Here is a 17427-nt window from a genome sequence, read left to right on the forward strand (position 1 = left end):
ATCTAAAATGGAAAATTCACTTAGTACATAAAATAAGAAACTGTTTAATATATGAAGTATTAGGGTGAGTATAAATAGTTGCCAAATATCCTAGACTTTTCAAAATTTACTTTGACAAAGAGAGAGAGACTAAAAAGAAAAGAGATATTTACATAATTGTTGCTTGTGAAGTTTAAACATGTTTTAAATTATCGTTTATCTACTCATTCATTGAGAATATGTCTAATATGATCTAAAACCACTATTCACAAAATGACACATCAAAATTTTTATTATCTATTTATAAAAATGTTAATAATACAAGAATTGTTTATTTCAAAATATAGTGTAAACCAATATAAAATAAGGTAAATTTACAAAAGTAAAACATCATATATAAGCTAAATTAATATATAATATATTTTAGAATATTAATATAAAGCAATAAAATAAATAATAATTAATTTTAAAATGCAAGAATTTTAAAACTATAACTATATAAATTTAAATCACGTGATTTGAAAGTTTAGGCTATATGCTATTGAAAATATTCAAAATAACATATATTATACATAAATTGATGCTATAAATCATTGAGAATGTCCACTTATTATCTTAAAACACCAAGGAAAATATGTCAAATCACCATTTTATTTATTATTTTAAGAAATATCAAGATTTAAAAACTATTACTTTCGAAATTAAAAAAATATAATAAAGTTAGTCAACAAAAGTGGCAAAATCATTAAATGTATCCTTTGATATATAAAATAAGTCTTTGGAAAATTTATATAAACTTATAACTAAATCTTAAAGAATATGTGAATTAAAATAATAATAAAATATGAATATAAAGCACATGTGATTTCAAAATTAAGGCTATATGTTATTTAATTCTAAGGTTTTCACATAGAATTACAAATATCTTCAGAAATATAACAAATCAGCATCTTAATTTGATATTTTATATTTTAGTTTTAAACTTTGTTTCACTAACATAAAATGAAAGTAAAATAAGGTACCAAAGAAAATAATTTTTATTAAAAATGCTAAGTTGATACATAAACTAAATATTTGAAAATTAAATATGTAAAATTTTAACTAATAAAAAGAATATTTTTTTAAGAAATAAAATTAAAAAATAATCATGTATCTAAAAACTAAATTAAATACAAATATTTAAATTGAAAAGTAAAAAAATATATTTAAATTTTAGATTGCTATTGATACTAACTTACTTAAAAGTTAACATAAAAAGAGTTTGAAAAGAAAAAAAAATCAAAATTATGTCCACCATTCTTTTACTTATATGCTATTAAAAATATTTATATATAATTTGAAAATGCCAACAAAACATGCCAAATCATTATAATAGTTTAATATAAATCTTACAACTTCTAAAAAAAATCTATGAAAATTAAAATTTTAAAAATATTAATTAGGATGAACAAAAAAGAGAAAAATTAAATAACTTGATTTATATATGCTAAGTTCTTCAAAAATTAAAATCAACGAACTGATAAACTTTATGTTAAAGTATGTCAAGATATACAAATAGCTTATACATCAAAATAAAATATATGTTTAAACTGAAATTAGATGGTTTACAATAAATTTACAATTTTTTATTTAAAATAAAGGTAAAGTAATCCACTTGTGTAAGACACATATGGTTAATTAAACCGTTTTAATGTGTTTTCGAACTATTTTATTAATAAAATGAAATATAGTTATTTACTCATCGACAATTAAAATTTAATAACAGTATTGTATTATGTTTTGACACAATATTTTTAAAAAAATTGTAATTCAAATTATCAGTAACCTAATCAAATAGGCTTTTGTTAAACAAACCTTAAAACAATTTATAGTGTACAAGATTTTTTAAAATACAGTAATTCACAATAAACCAAAGTATACGATGACTCTTCATGCCTTTAATCTAATTCACCAATAAAAATTATAGGATTAATGCTTATAAAATTTATTAAAGCAATTAACATAACATGTAAAACTAAAAACGATCTCACATGAATTCCATTAAAAAAGATATTTTATGAACAATTCTAATAAAATATATGAAAACATAAAAATTTAAGTATGCTCCAAATAAATAGTTGAAATTTCTAATAATTTTTACATATTGACATTAAAGTATAATCCCAGTAACAACAAAAAAGAATGATATGGAGAATACTTACTATACATTCATCAATTAGAGAATATATTATTTAAGAATATTAATCAATAAATCGAAAATATGAAATTTGACAAAATAAGAACAATTAGAAAAAAATATCTGTGAATTATTAAAACATAATAGTCCCAACATAATATATAATGTAACTAGATCAAGTAGAATATATATCTAATATTCTAAGTCAAGTAGAGTATAATTTATTTTACTAAATAAAATATTACTTAATGTTAGTTTAAAATTCTATATATATATATATATATTTCCCCTTTTCTTATATATAACAAAAATATTTAATATTATTTAAATTTCATCAAAATATTTATTATGATTAAGAACTAAATCTAGATATTATACTTTTTGGTATGCATTTAAAAGGAACTAAATAATAGTATTTGAAATACATATATTTACACTATAAGTATATAATATCATACTTTCATTGTAAAATGTGGTAAATACAAAGAAAAGTTGGACATTGTGCATTTGAACTAATCTTTTATGTCATTCAAATAGAAAATAGATAAAATTATAATTGAAATATTTATAATAGTGTAGTATTAATTAATGCGCATTGAAAATCTTTATATGTTTTTTAAAAATATGATTAGTAAACAATATAAATACACATACATTTACAAATACAAACAAAGAATTCTGAATGTTTGTTATTTAAATGGTATGATTTAATCAGAACTTAAATATGAGAAATATTAAAGCATACTTTGAATACAATTATATAGAAAACTGTATATATGGCATTTAAATATTATTATTTTAAAATTATTTATAAAATAAAACTAATTATTAATACAACTTCCTCCACACACCACATATTTCTCTCCCGCCTTTCTCACCCCCACGCGCCGATCGTACCTCCTACTGCTCCACTTGTCCTCCGTCGTCCGACATCGACAGTGGTTACATACAGGCCTATACTCAAAAAATCTCATTACTAATCACAAGCTCTCCGTCCATTTCAAATATGACTGCTATCTACACGTTAGCCTCCGCCACTCGACTCTCCGTTTCGCTCCCGAATCATCACGTGCTTGCTTCCCACGCGTCGCCGTTTTCATTGGCCGTTAGCAACTCTTTCCTCCTCGTCTCCAGAGTCTTCATCGGCATCATCGACCCTAGCTCGATTCCCGTTGTCCAGTTCTTGTGGAACTCGCGATAAGGTTGTTGTGGATGATAACTCCCCATTTGCTCGCTTCTTTCGTTCCACCGAACCCACCGTCGAGAGGGTGATTAACAACTAATCCATCAAACCTTTTTTTGTCATATTACTCTGTTTCTTCTTATCTTATGGTCTCTATTGAGCTGTGACATGACTGGAAAGTTGAATAAAACAGATCATATTTGATTGCTTGTGATGTGTTTGTGGATGGAGCAGATCATATTTGATTTCCGGTTCCTGGCACTCTTGGCAGTAGGAGGTTCGCTACTTTTTGTTGGTTCTTAAATCTGAAATGTTCCGACACAACTACAAACATTCTCTCTACTTAAAAGTAGTGAGTAACTATGTAGGGGTGCGTCTATGTCATGGAAGCATATAAAGTCTACTGGACTAACTGTGTCAAAGGCATCCACAAGGGCCAAATGGTTTTACACCTCGTCGAAGCTATTGGTAAAATTCCTATATGTATCAGAATGTATGACCTATTGATTCTCTGTGAAAATTTTGATTTGTAGATGTTTATCTGGCTGGGACAGTAATGCTAATATTTAGTATGGGTTTGTATTGACTCTTCATCAGTAACTCACCTCCTGATGTCCCTGCTGAATCCGACCCCTCAAAGCCTCTTCTCTATTTGGAATGTTTTGCCATGAAGGAGAGACCGAAATGGATGAAGATCAGCTCGCTTGATGAGCTCAAAAGCAAAGCTGGACATGTTATTGTCATGATCCTTCTTGTGAAGATGTTCCAAAGAAGCAAGATGGTTACCATCGCCACTGGACTTGATTTGTTATGTTATTCCGTTTGCATTTTCTTGTCATCTGCTTCTCTCCATAACCTCCACAAAGGACTCTTTTACGGCTTAGCTTTGAGAGTCATAACTCTTCCACTTCTGTCTTTTCCGATCTATGAGTTTTAGCTTTACTTTGATCTCTCCTGATCAATCAATGATTTGCATTCCTAATTGTCGTCTTCAAAACTGTAACTTCTATATGACGATTCACTCTTCACGTAATCCTCCACTATATATACGATGCTCCAGATTTACACGGCTGAGATATATATTCATCACTCTTCCACCACATATACCTCTATAGGAGTGACTCTTAAAAGTCCCTAAACCCATCAACGCAACAATCTCTCCCACCGTTTTTTTTCCGATGACCTGGTCCCCATATCCTCCCAGAACCGGATGCTAATTGGTCTTCAACTAATCTTCATCGACGAGAAGATATTCTATTTCGATTCCTTGAGCTTAAACTGTTGGGTTTTCCCTCATTAGCACAAGAATAATAACTAATCAAGTTATAACCCAAGAGCCCAAGAAGAGGAGATATGTAGAGAAAAATGGAGAAGGATGAAGAAGTGTGTAGAAGAAGAATTGTGTAGAAGAAGAGAGAAAGTTATGGAGTTAGATATTTTGAAATAAATAATAATTTAGAGAAATCTAGAACTTGTTGGAGTATGCTCCTCCACTTGTATAAATAGGGGTGCTTGGCACCATTTGTAATCATCCAAGAATCAAGAAAACAAAGAGAGAAAACATTTGTAAGAGAGAGTTCTCAAAACAAAATCTTTGTAAACCTTTTCCTAAATATAAAGAGTCTTCTTCTTAAATCTTTTAGTTGTCTAATCCCATCTTCATCTCATCGATATTGGGTAATATTCCCAACAAGTGGTATCAGAGCTAGGCTCAAACATAACATCAAGACCTGTGAGATTCAAGATGGAGGCCACCGTTACCTTTGAAGGTGACATGTTCAAGCTCACGACGGACAACTTCTCTTATTGGAAACCGATGATGGAAGATCACCTTTATTGTAAGGATTTGCATGAACCCATCATCATGAAGGAGAAGCCGGAAGGAAAGGATGACAAAACATGGGAAATACTAAACCGAAAGGCGGTTGCTGTAATCCGTAAGTACATTGACCGATCTCTCTTTGAATATGTTTCTACCTACACAAATGCTTTTGAATTATGGACAAAACTTGAATCCATGATTCAAAAGAAAACACCTCGAAACAAAGCTCTTCTTGTTCGACGGTTGGTAAAGTTGGAGTACAAGGATGGCCAGAGCATGATGGAGCACTTGAACAATTTCAAGGGGATTGTAAATCAGCTTAACAAAGTTGATATGAAGGTTGAAGACGAAATGCAAGCCCTTTTACTCCTTAGTTCACTACCGGAGAGTTGGGACACACTAGTTGTCACTCTAAGCAATTCAGCACCGGAGGGAAAGCTTACCATGGACACCGTCACTGATAGCCTTCTAAACGAAGAAGTTCGCAGGAAGGAGCGAGGTTCGAGTTCTTATTCAGAAGCTAACATTGTTGATAGACGAGGTAGAGAAGAGACTCGTGGCCAAAACAGAAGCAGAGGACGAGACCAATCTCGAGGAAGATCTAAGTCACGTCCGAGAGTTACTTGCTATTACTGTGGCAAACCGGGTCACATGAAGTCGGAATGTCGGTTTCTCAAGAAAGACAAACAAGCCGGTAATATCAAACCAGACCGGTTCAATCCTACAAAGAAGCATGAAGACAAGACTACCACCATTGTGGAAGACCAGAGCGAAGAATTATATCTCGTTGGAGAATGTAATCTTAGCTCTGATGATAGCTCATGGATCGTTGATTCTGGTGCTTCTTTTCACGTCACCCCTCATGGAAGCTTCTTCACAACCTATCAAAGTGGTGACTTTGGTAATGTTCAAATGGGAAATCAAGGAAGAAGCAAGATCATTGGAAAGGGGGATGTTATTCTTACATCAAACACTGGATGTAAGATAGTTCTCAAGGATGTGAGACATGTTCCCGACATGCGACTCAATCTCATATCAACCGGGAAGCTCGATGATGTCGGCTTGGACAGTCATTTTGGTGGTGGCAAATGGAAGTTAACCAAAGGAAGTTTGATCATGGCTCGAGGAAGAAAAGAAGGCTCATTATACGTTACTCAAGCCAAGCTTTGCAAGGAAGAAGTAAACGTTGCAAGTGATGACATCGATATATGGCACCGAAGACTCGGGCATATGAGTGAGAAAGGTTTAAATATACTTTCTCGCAAGAAACTTCTTCCTGATATGAAAGGTATTTCTCTCTCACCATGTCATGATTGCTTAGCCGGAAAACAACATAGGGTCGCTTTCCGAAGATCATCTACGCCTATGAGAAGAAAGCATATTCTTGATCTTGTGCATACTGACGTATGCTCCATGTCCGAGAAATCCAATGGAGGGGCATCATATTTCGTCACCTTTATTGATGACCATTCAAGGAAGGTATGGGTATACCTTTTGAAGTCAAAAGATCAAGTTCTTGATACTTTCAAGGAATTTGTAGCCCAAGCAGAGCGAAGTACGGGTCAAAAACTCAAGTGTGTTCGATCTGACAATGGTGGAGAGTACCGAGGTCCCTTTGAAGCGTTTTGCAAAGCTCATGGAATCAGGATGGAGAAGACACCACCAAAGACGCCACAACTGAACGGGCTAGCTGAAAGAATGAATCGAACGATCACAGAAAGAGTTCGGTGCATGCTCTCTCACGCTAAACTACCCAAGCCATTTTGGGGAGAAGCCATAAAGACTGCAGTGGACGTCATAAATCTTACACCATCAGTTCCTTTGGAAGGCGATGTCCCGGAGGAAGTTTGGTCGGGTAAGAAGGTCTCTTACAACCATTTGAAGGTGTTCGGTTGCAGAGCATTTGTCCATATACCTAAGGATGAACGAGCCAAGCTAGACTCCAAGACTAAAGAGTGCATCTATCTTGGGTCACCAAGAGATGATTTCGGCTATCGGCTTTGGGATCCGGTTAACAGAAAAATTATCCGAAGCAGAGATGTTGTTTTCTTCGAAGATCAAACAATCGAAGCAATCAACAAATCAAAGAAACCAAAGCTAAGGGTTGTAAGGAATGAAGATTCTCATAAGCTTCAAGATCATGAACAAGTGATTGGAGATGAGGGCGAAGGGGATCCTATCATGGATCCGAATGGTGATGAAGGTGAAGAAGAAGTTCAAGTGGAGCCAGAGGAAGAACATGAGCCAAGAAGGTCTGGAAGAGAGACAAGACCATCTGTAAGATATTATCGAGATGAGTACGTTAATCTTACAGATGAGGGGGAGCCTCAAAGCTATGAGGAGGCCATAGGAGACACTCATAGAGATGAGTGGGTTGAAGCTATGCAAGAAGAAATGCAATCCTTGCATGATAATCACACTTATGAGCTGATGAAGCTACCAAAAGGAAAGAGAGCCTTGAAGAACAAATGGGTGTACAGGTTGAAGTATGAAGAGAAAAGCTCAAATCCAAGATACAAAGCTCGATTGGTTGTGAAAGGATTCAACCAAAAGAAAGGCATAGATTTTGAAGAAATATTCTCTCCAGTGGTGAAGATGTCCTCTATCCGAGTGGTTCTTGGTCTAGCAGCGGTTCTAGACTTGGAGATTGAACAACTCGATGTCAAGACGGCCTTTCTACATGGTGAACTCGAGGAGGAGATCTATATGGAGCAACCTGAAGGATTCAAGGTTCCAGGAAAAGAAGACTTGGTGTGCCGATTAAAGAAGAGTCTTTACGGTCTCAAGCAAGCTCCAAGACAATGGTACAAGAAGTTTGACTCCTTCATGGTGGATCATAACTTCAAGAAAACCAAGAATGATCATTGCGTTTTCATAAAGAGGTACGAAAGCGGCGACTTTCTCATATTATTGCTCTATGTTGATGATATGTTAATTGTGGGTCAAGATCGCAACAAGATAGCCGCATTAAAGAAAGATTTGGGAAGGTGTTTTGCGATGAAAGATCTGGGGCAAGCGAGACAGATTCTTGGAATGAAGATCACTCGGGATAGGCCAAAGAAGCTTTTATGGTTGTCCCAAGAACGATATGTTGAAAGGGTGTTGGAGAGATTCAACATGCACAAAGCAAAGCCGGTGAGCACTCCACTTGGTGGACATTTCAAGCTAAGTTCGAAGCAAAGTCCAACAAGTGAGAAGGAGAAAGAGGAAATGAAGACTACCCCATATGCATCAGCAGTGGGCAGTCTCATGTATGCTATGGTGTGCACCAGACCCGACATTGCCTATGCTGTAGGAGTTGTGAGTCGCTTTCTAGCGAATCCAGGAAAGGAGCATTGGAAAGCAATTAAGTGGATCCTACGCTATCTACGAGGCACAACGAAGAAGTGTCTATGTTTTGGCAATGAAAAATTGGAGCTGAACGGTTACACCGATGCAGATTGGGCTGGTGATAAAGATTCAAGGAAATCAACATCAGGCTTTGTTACTACCTTTGCAGGGGGAGCTGTTTCCTGGCAATCGAAACTACAAAAGTGTGTTGCCTTATCCACCACGGAAGCAGAATACATCGCAGCAACGGAAGCATGCAAGGAGATGCTATGGATGAAGAATTTCTTGCTTGAGTTAGGAGTAAAACAAGAAAAGTACAACATGCTATGTGACAACCAAAGTGCTATTCACCTAGCAAAGAATCTAACATTTCACTCTCGCTCGAAGCACATCGACATTCGGCATCATTGGATTCGAGAAGTTCTTGAAGAGAAGCTTCTACATCTCAACAAGGTACACACCGATGAAAACTGGTCAGACTTTATGACTAAGGTATTACCGATCAAGAAGTTTGAAGATTGTTGCAAAGGCACGGGGATGACAACGGTTTCGGGCTAAATCGGGAAGGGGGAGATTTGTTGGGTTTTCCCTCATTAGCCCAAGAATAATAACTAATCAAGTTATAACCCAAGAGCCCAAGAAGAGGAGATATGTAGAGAAAAATGGAGAAGGATGAAGAAGTGTGTAGAAGAAGAATTGTGTAGAAGAAGAGAGAAAGTTATGGAGTTACATATTTTGAAATAAATAATAATTTAGAGAAATCTAGAACTTGTTGGAGTATGCTCTTCCACTTGTATAAATAGGGGTGCTTGGCACCATTTGTAATCATCCAAGAATCAAGAAAACAAAGAGATAAAACATTTGTAAGAGAGAGTTCTCAAAACAAAATCTTTGTAAACCTTTTCCTAAATATAAAGAGTCTTCTTCTTAAATCTTTTAGTTGTCTAATCCCATCTTCATCTCATCGATATTGGGTAATATTCCCAACATAAACCTGTATTAATTGTTTGATCTGAGGTTTGCACTTTTAATTGTTATTATTGTGCAGTGTTTGGGTTGCAAAAAGACCACCTGGTTACGGTTTTCTTGATTTCGAAGACTCAAGGGACGCCCGCGACGCCATCCGTGACTGAGATGGTAGCAAATAAGAATATTTTTAAAATTATCACAGTGAAGCTGATGTGTTATTGTGTGGGTTTAAGAGTTCAATATTTTTGTTTATGTCAGGCAAGAATGGATGGAGAGTAGAGCAGTCTCATAATCGTGGGGGTGGTGGATGCCGTGGTGGTGGTCGTGGAGGAGGTGATGGTGGTCGTGGCCGTGGTGGTTCTGATTTTAAGTGCTATGAGTGTGGCGAGTCTGGTCACTTTGCATGTGAATGCCGCTCCTGTGGTGGTGGTGGTGGCGGCGGCTCTAGGAGGGGTCGAAGTCCTTCTCCTCGTGGTCGCAGCCGTAGCCGAAGTCCTCCAAGATACAGAAAGAGCCCAACCTATGGAGGGCGCAGGTTCTTTGTTATTTGACATATATATATATTTTTTTTTTTAACGAAAAAAGAACTAGGTGTTCTTGGAAATAAATAATCTGTCAGATAAGTTATTTGCTGATGAACGATCACCTTTGTGTGTTCAATTAAGAAACAAAATGAAAAGGGGAAGGGTGGGCATTCAAAAAATTGAAGTTGGGACCAATACCACCTAAAATGAGTTCTGCATCACACCAAATACGTAAGAACGATACTAGGGAAAAAAAACAAAGAAAAGATTAAACAACATTTTTTTCGTAACAGAAAGATTAAACTACATTTCTCGTATTAGTTAGAGTGTCAGTCATATTAGTTATTTTTGGATTCCGAATTGAATTATATCACAACATCTGTTAAATGGGACAAAGATTAGAATTTCATGTTTCAGTTACATATACAGTAGAATTTCAATAAATTAATACTTGATAAATTAATAAACACGATAAATTAATTAAAAAATCCAATTCCGAGTTGGCCATGTTCAAAATACGACACAAATCGATAAAATAATAAAATAATAATTTTTTTAATAAAATCTAATGTAAATATATAATTCTATTAAAGTCATAAATTAATAATTCATATATATAGTGTTTATATAACTACAAACAAATCATTCTATTATTTGTTTTATATTCACAATGATGTTCTATTTTATTTTTCTTAATATTTCAATATATTTTGATAATATTTGGTAAAATTATATCTAAAACTACATTTAAATTATATGAAACATATGGTACACACCAAATAGTATAACAAAATAATATAAGTGTAATTTTCAATTTTTTTTATTAATATATGTATGACAGAATCAACTATTTAACTTATTTTATATAAAAATATATTTTAAAAATAGAAAAGTTCTAAAAAAAAATATTTGATTAATAACTCTGTAAATTAATAAAATTCCATATTCCCAAAAATTATTTTATAGAGTTTTTACTGCATATTTATTTTAAAATAATAAAAAACTTTTAAAATTTGATTTTGACAGTTACGTTCAATGTTTGGTTTTTTATATAATTTTTTGGTTCTAAATGTATATGTCTAGGTGTTTATGAAATTATATTCGGTTTTCGATCAGTTATTTCAATATATGTATGATTAATAAAATTGAGAACCGGTTAATACATGAAATTTCTTTTATTCCAAATAACTTCGGTTTTTGAAAATTTATGGTTATTTAGAATAAATATACCGGTCGGATAAAATACAAGGTAATCACTGTTTTCATATAGGAATATGGGTCTACATCCCCATATTTATTGCTTAGTCATGTTAATATTAGGCCTGAGATTTTTATCCGAGATCCGGATTCGATCCGGATCCTATCCAAAAATCTGGATATCCGGAATGGCCGAATCCGGATCCGGATAATAAAATGTTGGATCCGTCAAAGCCGGATCTGGATCCGGATATTTTAATATTTTAGTCCGAATATCTGGATCCGTAAGTTTTATTAATAACTATTTCAAAAATAATAATATCTATATATAAAAATTATTTTTTTATTTAATATATTTCATTTTTATAATAGTATATATAAATTTTATGTAAATTATGTAATATTATACATAGAAATAATTAAAAAACATTATATATTTTTTATTTTTAATTATTGTTAATATTTTATATATATTAATATTATTTTTTATTTATTTTAAGGATCCAAATCCGGATCCGGATCCTTATCCGGCGGATCCATAATTTTACTATCTTTATCTGGATCCGATTGTCGGATATCCTTCTAAAAATTGTAATATCCGGCGGATATCCGATCCGTCCCAGGCGGATTCAAAATTGAAAATCTGTTTTGTAATAACACAATGTGGTAAATGGAAAAATATTAAAATTATTATATTTTATTTTCAAATCAAACAAAAACATAAAAAATAAATAATCAGAAAACAGGTTAAATAGATATGTAAACATTTACAAAATTTAATAAAATATTAAAATAAAACAATTAACATATTAAGTCAAAAAATCAAAATCAAAATTTTAAATAAAAATATATAATCCGCGCGTAGCGCGGAAACGGACCTAGTATATATAACGTTTAATGATATTTGTTGTTTAAGGATTTGAGACTATCATTAATTCAATAAAAATGTAAGAATTAGAGATGCAGGGCTCACCGGCAATTTGGCTAGTCTAGACTTGTGAGCAATATAGCCCTAAGGATGGCCTGTTTGAATTCTGATCCACCAGTAGACATAAGTTGATAGTTTGTTGCCACGTTCAGGATCAAATCTCTCAGCTCCTCTAAGTAGCCCTATGCTTCCTTCTTGAATCAGGTCTTGAAGATCAACTCTTTGCATTGGTATCCTGTGGCAATAGAGACATACAAGCCTCCGGTAAAAACGAGTGATCTTTTCTCTCGCTTCTCTTCTTCTGCATAATATCTCATAAGCGCTACGCTTCTTCTTCCCTTTGCCAGTATTTGACAGCAAAACTGATACAATTTCGTTATCTGCAGCACTTGGTCCAAGGTTTTCAAGTATAGCTCCTTTCTGCTTGTTACCAGAAAAAAAAAGAAAGTTTTTAAGTACTTGCCTCGATGAGATATTCGAAAACTTTCCATAAATGATGCAAAATTATATACCTATACCTTGAGGTACAAGCAAAGCTGAACCTCTTCTAAACGACTCAGAAAACCAGAACGTGAAGCTCCAACAGGAACATTAGATCGTTCTACTTCTTGGTCAATATTTTCATCTTCTTCAGGCTCTAGACGCTCGAAACCTTCTCTTCTTCTCCTCCTTCTCCTCCTTCTCTTCCTCCTCTTTTCTAACTGAGATCCCCATTTTCCAGGATTGATCATCACAGAGCTCTCAGCCGCTCTATCCACAGTGGCATTATTGAAAAACAAAGTGGTACCAAGCTTTATGGATGATGAAGAAGGAGATGGTTGACATTGGTGACTTGTTCTGAGTAACGGAGAAACTGTTGGGAGAGGAGGAGAGGGACACATGGTGGCGGTGGTGGGCCGGTGGCTGTGGGCCGGTGGCTGTGGTTGATATGGTGGCCATGGATGAGCTGCAGCGCTTCCACACCGTAGATTTTTTTTCTTTTATCTTCTTTTTGGTCCAGTGGATGGAAGCAGAAGATAATTCGCTCTTGGGTTACTTATTATATCATAGAGACTGTCATCTATAGTTATCCCCTAAACTATATTTGCAAAATGATTTTGCCCCATGTACTTTCTACAATCAATTTCACAAAACAAATATGAAGTAGCTACTGAAATTGATGACATGTCTTATGACTTAATATGACATAGACAATTGCATTTAATGTTAATTTATATTTTTGGTAAACTTTCTAAAATATGGTAATAACTCATATATTACATTTAATGTCAATTTATATTTTTAGAAATTTTTGTTAGAATATGGAAATAACTCATAAATCATCATTAAAATAAATATATTCAAATATGACATTATAAATTTTGAAATATAATTTAATTATATATTTTTTAATTATATAATTTTATTACTAAAATTTTCAAAAATGTATACAATTTTTTTAGAAAATTATAAAAATTTAATCGTAAAATCATTATTTTCTTATATATCTACAAATTTTATAAATATTGTTTAATTTTAATTTTTGGTAATTATGCAACTTTTACAAATGTATTTAATATATTTAATTAAAATAAATAAATAGAAAAATCTATCTAAGATTATAATTTCAACTCTATACATGCATATTCTTAAATATAATTTTATGTTTAATTAAATCAAATTTATATTAAAATATTGGTACGAAGAAGCAAATTTATAATATTAATAAAATTTTATTTTAAAATATAATTTATATTTATCTGTTAAAAAATATTTAAAATTTTTTTTACTGCAGGAAGACACCTAGTCACCAATTAAATTTGGTGGAGTTGGTTTCTTTTATTTTTGTTTTTATTTTTGACGAAATTAGATTAAAGTTATGGCTAATCATGGTTTAATCGCGGGATAAAAAAATTAAGTTGCCAAAAATTAAATTCTGTGGAATAAAAACTGTGTAATGATTTTTTTTATGATTGGATAAATTTTTGGGGATGGTAAAAACATGTCATATTGATCAAAATACTTTCTATACTATTTCAAATTCTCAGGCGTCAGATATTGTGGCTCAAGCTCTTTCTCCTTGTATATCAGACACTACTAACGAGAAGCTCATATCCACCCCCTCACCAGCTGAAGTCCAAGAAGCTATGCTTGCCATCCATCCAAATAAGGCCTCGAGACCTGTCAGATTTTCAGCCAGTTTCTTCCAATCTAACTGGAGTTCAGTGGGGCCTGCAATCACCTGAGAGATACAAAGCTTCTTCTCTACTGGACATATGTATGCAACAATCAATGCCACACACTGACACACATTAGGCTTATTCCGAACATGGCAAGTCCTAAAAAAATTTCGGGCTATAGACCTATTGCCCAATAAAATATCTACTACAAAGCTATTTCTTAAACTCCTTGCTTTAAGGTTAAAGCCATTGCTACAAGATCTTAGATCAGAGAATCAGTCGGCATTTATACCTGAGAGAGCTATCACGGTAATGTGCTCATCACACACACAAAATACTCCACTTCCTCAAGATCTAAGAATTCGAGAAACATTGAGCTATGGCTGTGAAGACAACATCAATAAGGTTTACGATCGTCTTGAGTGGTCTTTATCAAAATAGTCTTCGAGAGAATAGGTTTCCAAGATCTTTGGACAACTCGGATACTGCAATGTATTTCTATGGTGGAAAATTTATTCCTGATCAACAATGAGGTTCAAGGAAATTTCAAGCCATAGCATGGAATTTGACAAGGGGACCCTTTGTCCCCTTATATCTTCATTCACCGGAGGAGGTTCTCTCCGGACTCTGCAAAAAAAAAATTCAACAAAAGGGTTCCTTGTCAGGCATTAGGGTCTCAAATCATAGCCTTAGACTCAATCCTTTGTTATTTGCGGACGATACAATGTTTTTTACTCAGTCAAATTCACAAAGTTGCACGGCTCTAATGAAGATCCTAAAGGAATATGAGCTAGCATCAGAGCAAAAAATCAACGTGACAAAATCCTCTATTTTATTCTCAACTAAGACTCCTCAATCAGTCAGAGATAGAGTTAAACCTCATCTCGCTATTGAGAAGGCAAGCGGAGTAGGGAAGTATATGGGTCTCCCAGAGCACTTTGGAAGGAAGAGGAGAGATCTTTATGCATCCATTGTGGACTGTATGAAACAAATGGCTATTAGCTGGACCTCCAGGTTTCTCTCTACAACAGGCAAGATGACACTTCTGCAATCACTGCTATCACCAAACCTTCTTAAGCAATGTCATTCTTTCAACTTCCCACGAGTCTCTGCAGACAAATCCAATCAGTTTGAACTAGGTTCTGGTGGGATAATAATATGGATAGCAAGAAGAAGATATGCTGGGTTTCTTAGGAAAATTTAACAAAGCCTAAAGTTTGTGAGGTCATGGATTTAGAGATGTTTAGACCTTTAATCATGTGCTCCTTGGGAAGATTGCCTGGAGACTGATTAATAATCTTATTGACTCCTCTCACGCATCCTACTAGGGAAGTATTGCTACAATTCCTCCGTTTTGACTACAACAGTTCCCTCATCCTCCTCACATAGATGGAAAAACATCCTCTTGGGACTAGACCTTCTGATCAAACAAATCTTGGCAAAACCATTGGAAATGGTAATACCACAAAAGTATGGAGTGATTCTTGGATTCATCCAACGAGCAACCTTTGAAGCTTTGGTCCCCTTGCGGAAGAAAACCAGGACCTATTAGTGGCAGATCTTCTACCTCGAGAAATAAAAGAATGGAATGTAGCTAAGATAAACAACTTATTCCCAGAGCTTATTAATCATATCCTCAGACTATGCCCAAGTATCCTTGACTCGGAGGACTCCTACGTTTGGACATGTAATATTTAACACTATCTTAGACAGATTTTCTTAATTTAAACATTTAAAAATGAGATTTTAGAGAAATGTCATTTTAGTTTTATTACATGTGAATAAGTTAGAGTTCAGTCTTAAATTTGTGAAACACAGAGAAAATGTTAATTTGAGATGTTAATATTTTAAAAAGTATTTTTAATACAAATTTCAAAATAAAATATTTATAGTTAATTATTCAATAAACTAACTTATCATAACGAAATATCATAATTTAAAAAAAATATATTTTAATTCAAATAATTAAGTTTTGTTTTTGGTATTAAATATTCAAATTAAGAATTTATACAAATATAACTATATAATAACTCATATATTTGGTGTATATCGCATTTTTAGTTTATTTTCAATGAATTAATATTAAAACGGAATAGTATATCCTTAAACATTTCTTGCATTAATCAAATTATATCTTTATTAAACTTTAAAAGAAATGATCTAATGTGATTGTTAAAACCATCTCGTATTTGATTAATATATTGCATGATTTATGATCTTACCCGTGAAATATATAATCGAACGAATATCAACTATAACATGTTCCACTATATTCTAAATGATATAAATATTTTTTAAAATTTTAAAATTTTATTTTTATCAAGTAAACATACATTTATTTAATATTTGTGTTTTTAAAAAGATATAGTAAAATTTTATTAGATTTCAAGATTAATAAACATTGTATGAAAATATTTTTAGTTGTTTTATTTTTTAATTATTTAAATAATTATTTTGGTACAAAATTACATTTAATAAAAAATTTAAAGGACAGTTCAATAATAAAAATTGTACATGAAAAAGATCATGTACTTATGTTTTCATATATAAGATTGTAATAACTATTCTATTTGATTTTCTTAATTTACATATTTAGAAAAAAAATTATGAGAAATATGTTATTTTTAGTTTTAAACTTTTAATACATGTGTATAAGTTTAGATTTCATTATTTAAGTTCTGAACCAAAGCAAAAGCGTTAATTTGAAATGTTAATATATTTATACTTAAGCTGTGAAACTTAATTTGTAATGAAAATTGCAAAAATATTTAGATTTATTAAATTAACGAACCTGTAGTATGACACGATATCATAATTTCTTAAAATAATATTTTAATTTTAATAAATTAATTATTGTGAATTTAATATGTATTGCCTAGACGTTTAATATATTTTTTTAATATGTTCATATAAATTTTAATTATGTTTTTAATATTTATATTCATATTAATTTTATATAAATACTACTATATAATAATCAAAATAGTATAATTATTTTATTTGATGTGTCTTGCACTTGTTTAGTTTGTTAGCAAATTAAAAGTAAAACAGAGTAGTATATCGTTTAATATGTATTGTATTGATCAAATTATGTTTTATAAACTTTTAATAAAAATAGATTAATATGTTTGTTAAAGCCTTCTCGTATTTAATTAATATA

At 32.4% G+C, this 17427-nt stretch overlaps 1 protein-coding gene and 2 pseudogenes across 2 annotated transcripts; 2 read left to right on the top strand and 1 right to left on the bottom strand.

The window, feature by feature from the left end:
• Positions 1-3161: 3161 nt before the first annotated feature.
• Positions 3162-4286, top strand: LOC106417594 (annotated as a pseudogene).
• Positions 4287-8491: 4205 nt separating this feature from the next.
• LOC106417562 (RNA polymerase sigma factor sigD, chloroplastic-like) lies at positions 8492-13256 on the bottom strand. 2 transcript variants are annotated; one of them, XM_048769187.1, is made up of 3 exons: positions 12627-13256; positions 12154-12528; positions 8492-9979 (listed from the first exon to the last, which is right to left on the bottom strand). In XM_048769187.1, the coding sequence occupies exons 1-2, from the start codon at positions 12987-12989 to the stop codon at positions 12193-12195; spliced, it is 699 nt and encodes a 232-aa protein (XP_048625144.1). In that variant the 5' UTR covers positions 12990-13256; the 3' UTR covers positions 8492-9979; positions 12154-12192. The 2 variants fall into 2 exon arrangements, with proteins under 2 accessions (XP_048625144.1, XP_048625143.1); XM_048769186.1 differs by lacking the exon at positions 8492-9979 and having other exon boundaries at positions 11990-12528; positions 12627-13255.
• LOC106416709 lies at positions 9153-10446 on the top strand (annotated as a pseudogene).
• Positions 13257-17427: the final 4171 nt, after the last annotated feature.

This window comes from Brassica napus, chromosome C9 (genome assembly GCF_020379485.1).
Source record: "Brassica napus cultivar Da-Ae chromosome C9, Da-Ae, whole genome shotgun sequence".
In the NCBI taxonomy this organism is placed as follows: Eukaryota; Viridiplantae; Streptophyta; class Magnoliopsida; order Brassicales; family Brassicaceae; genus Brassica; species Brassica napus.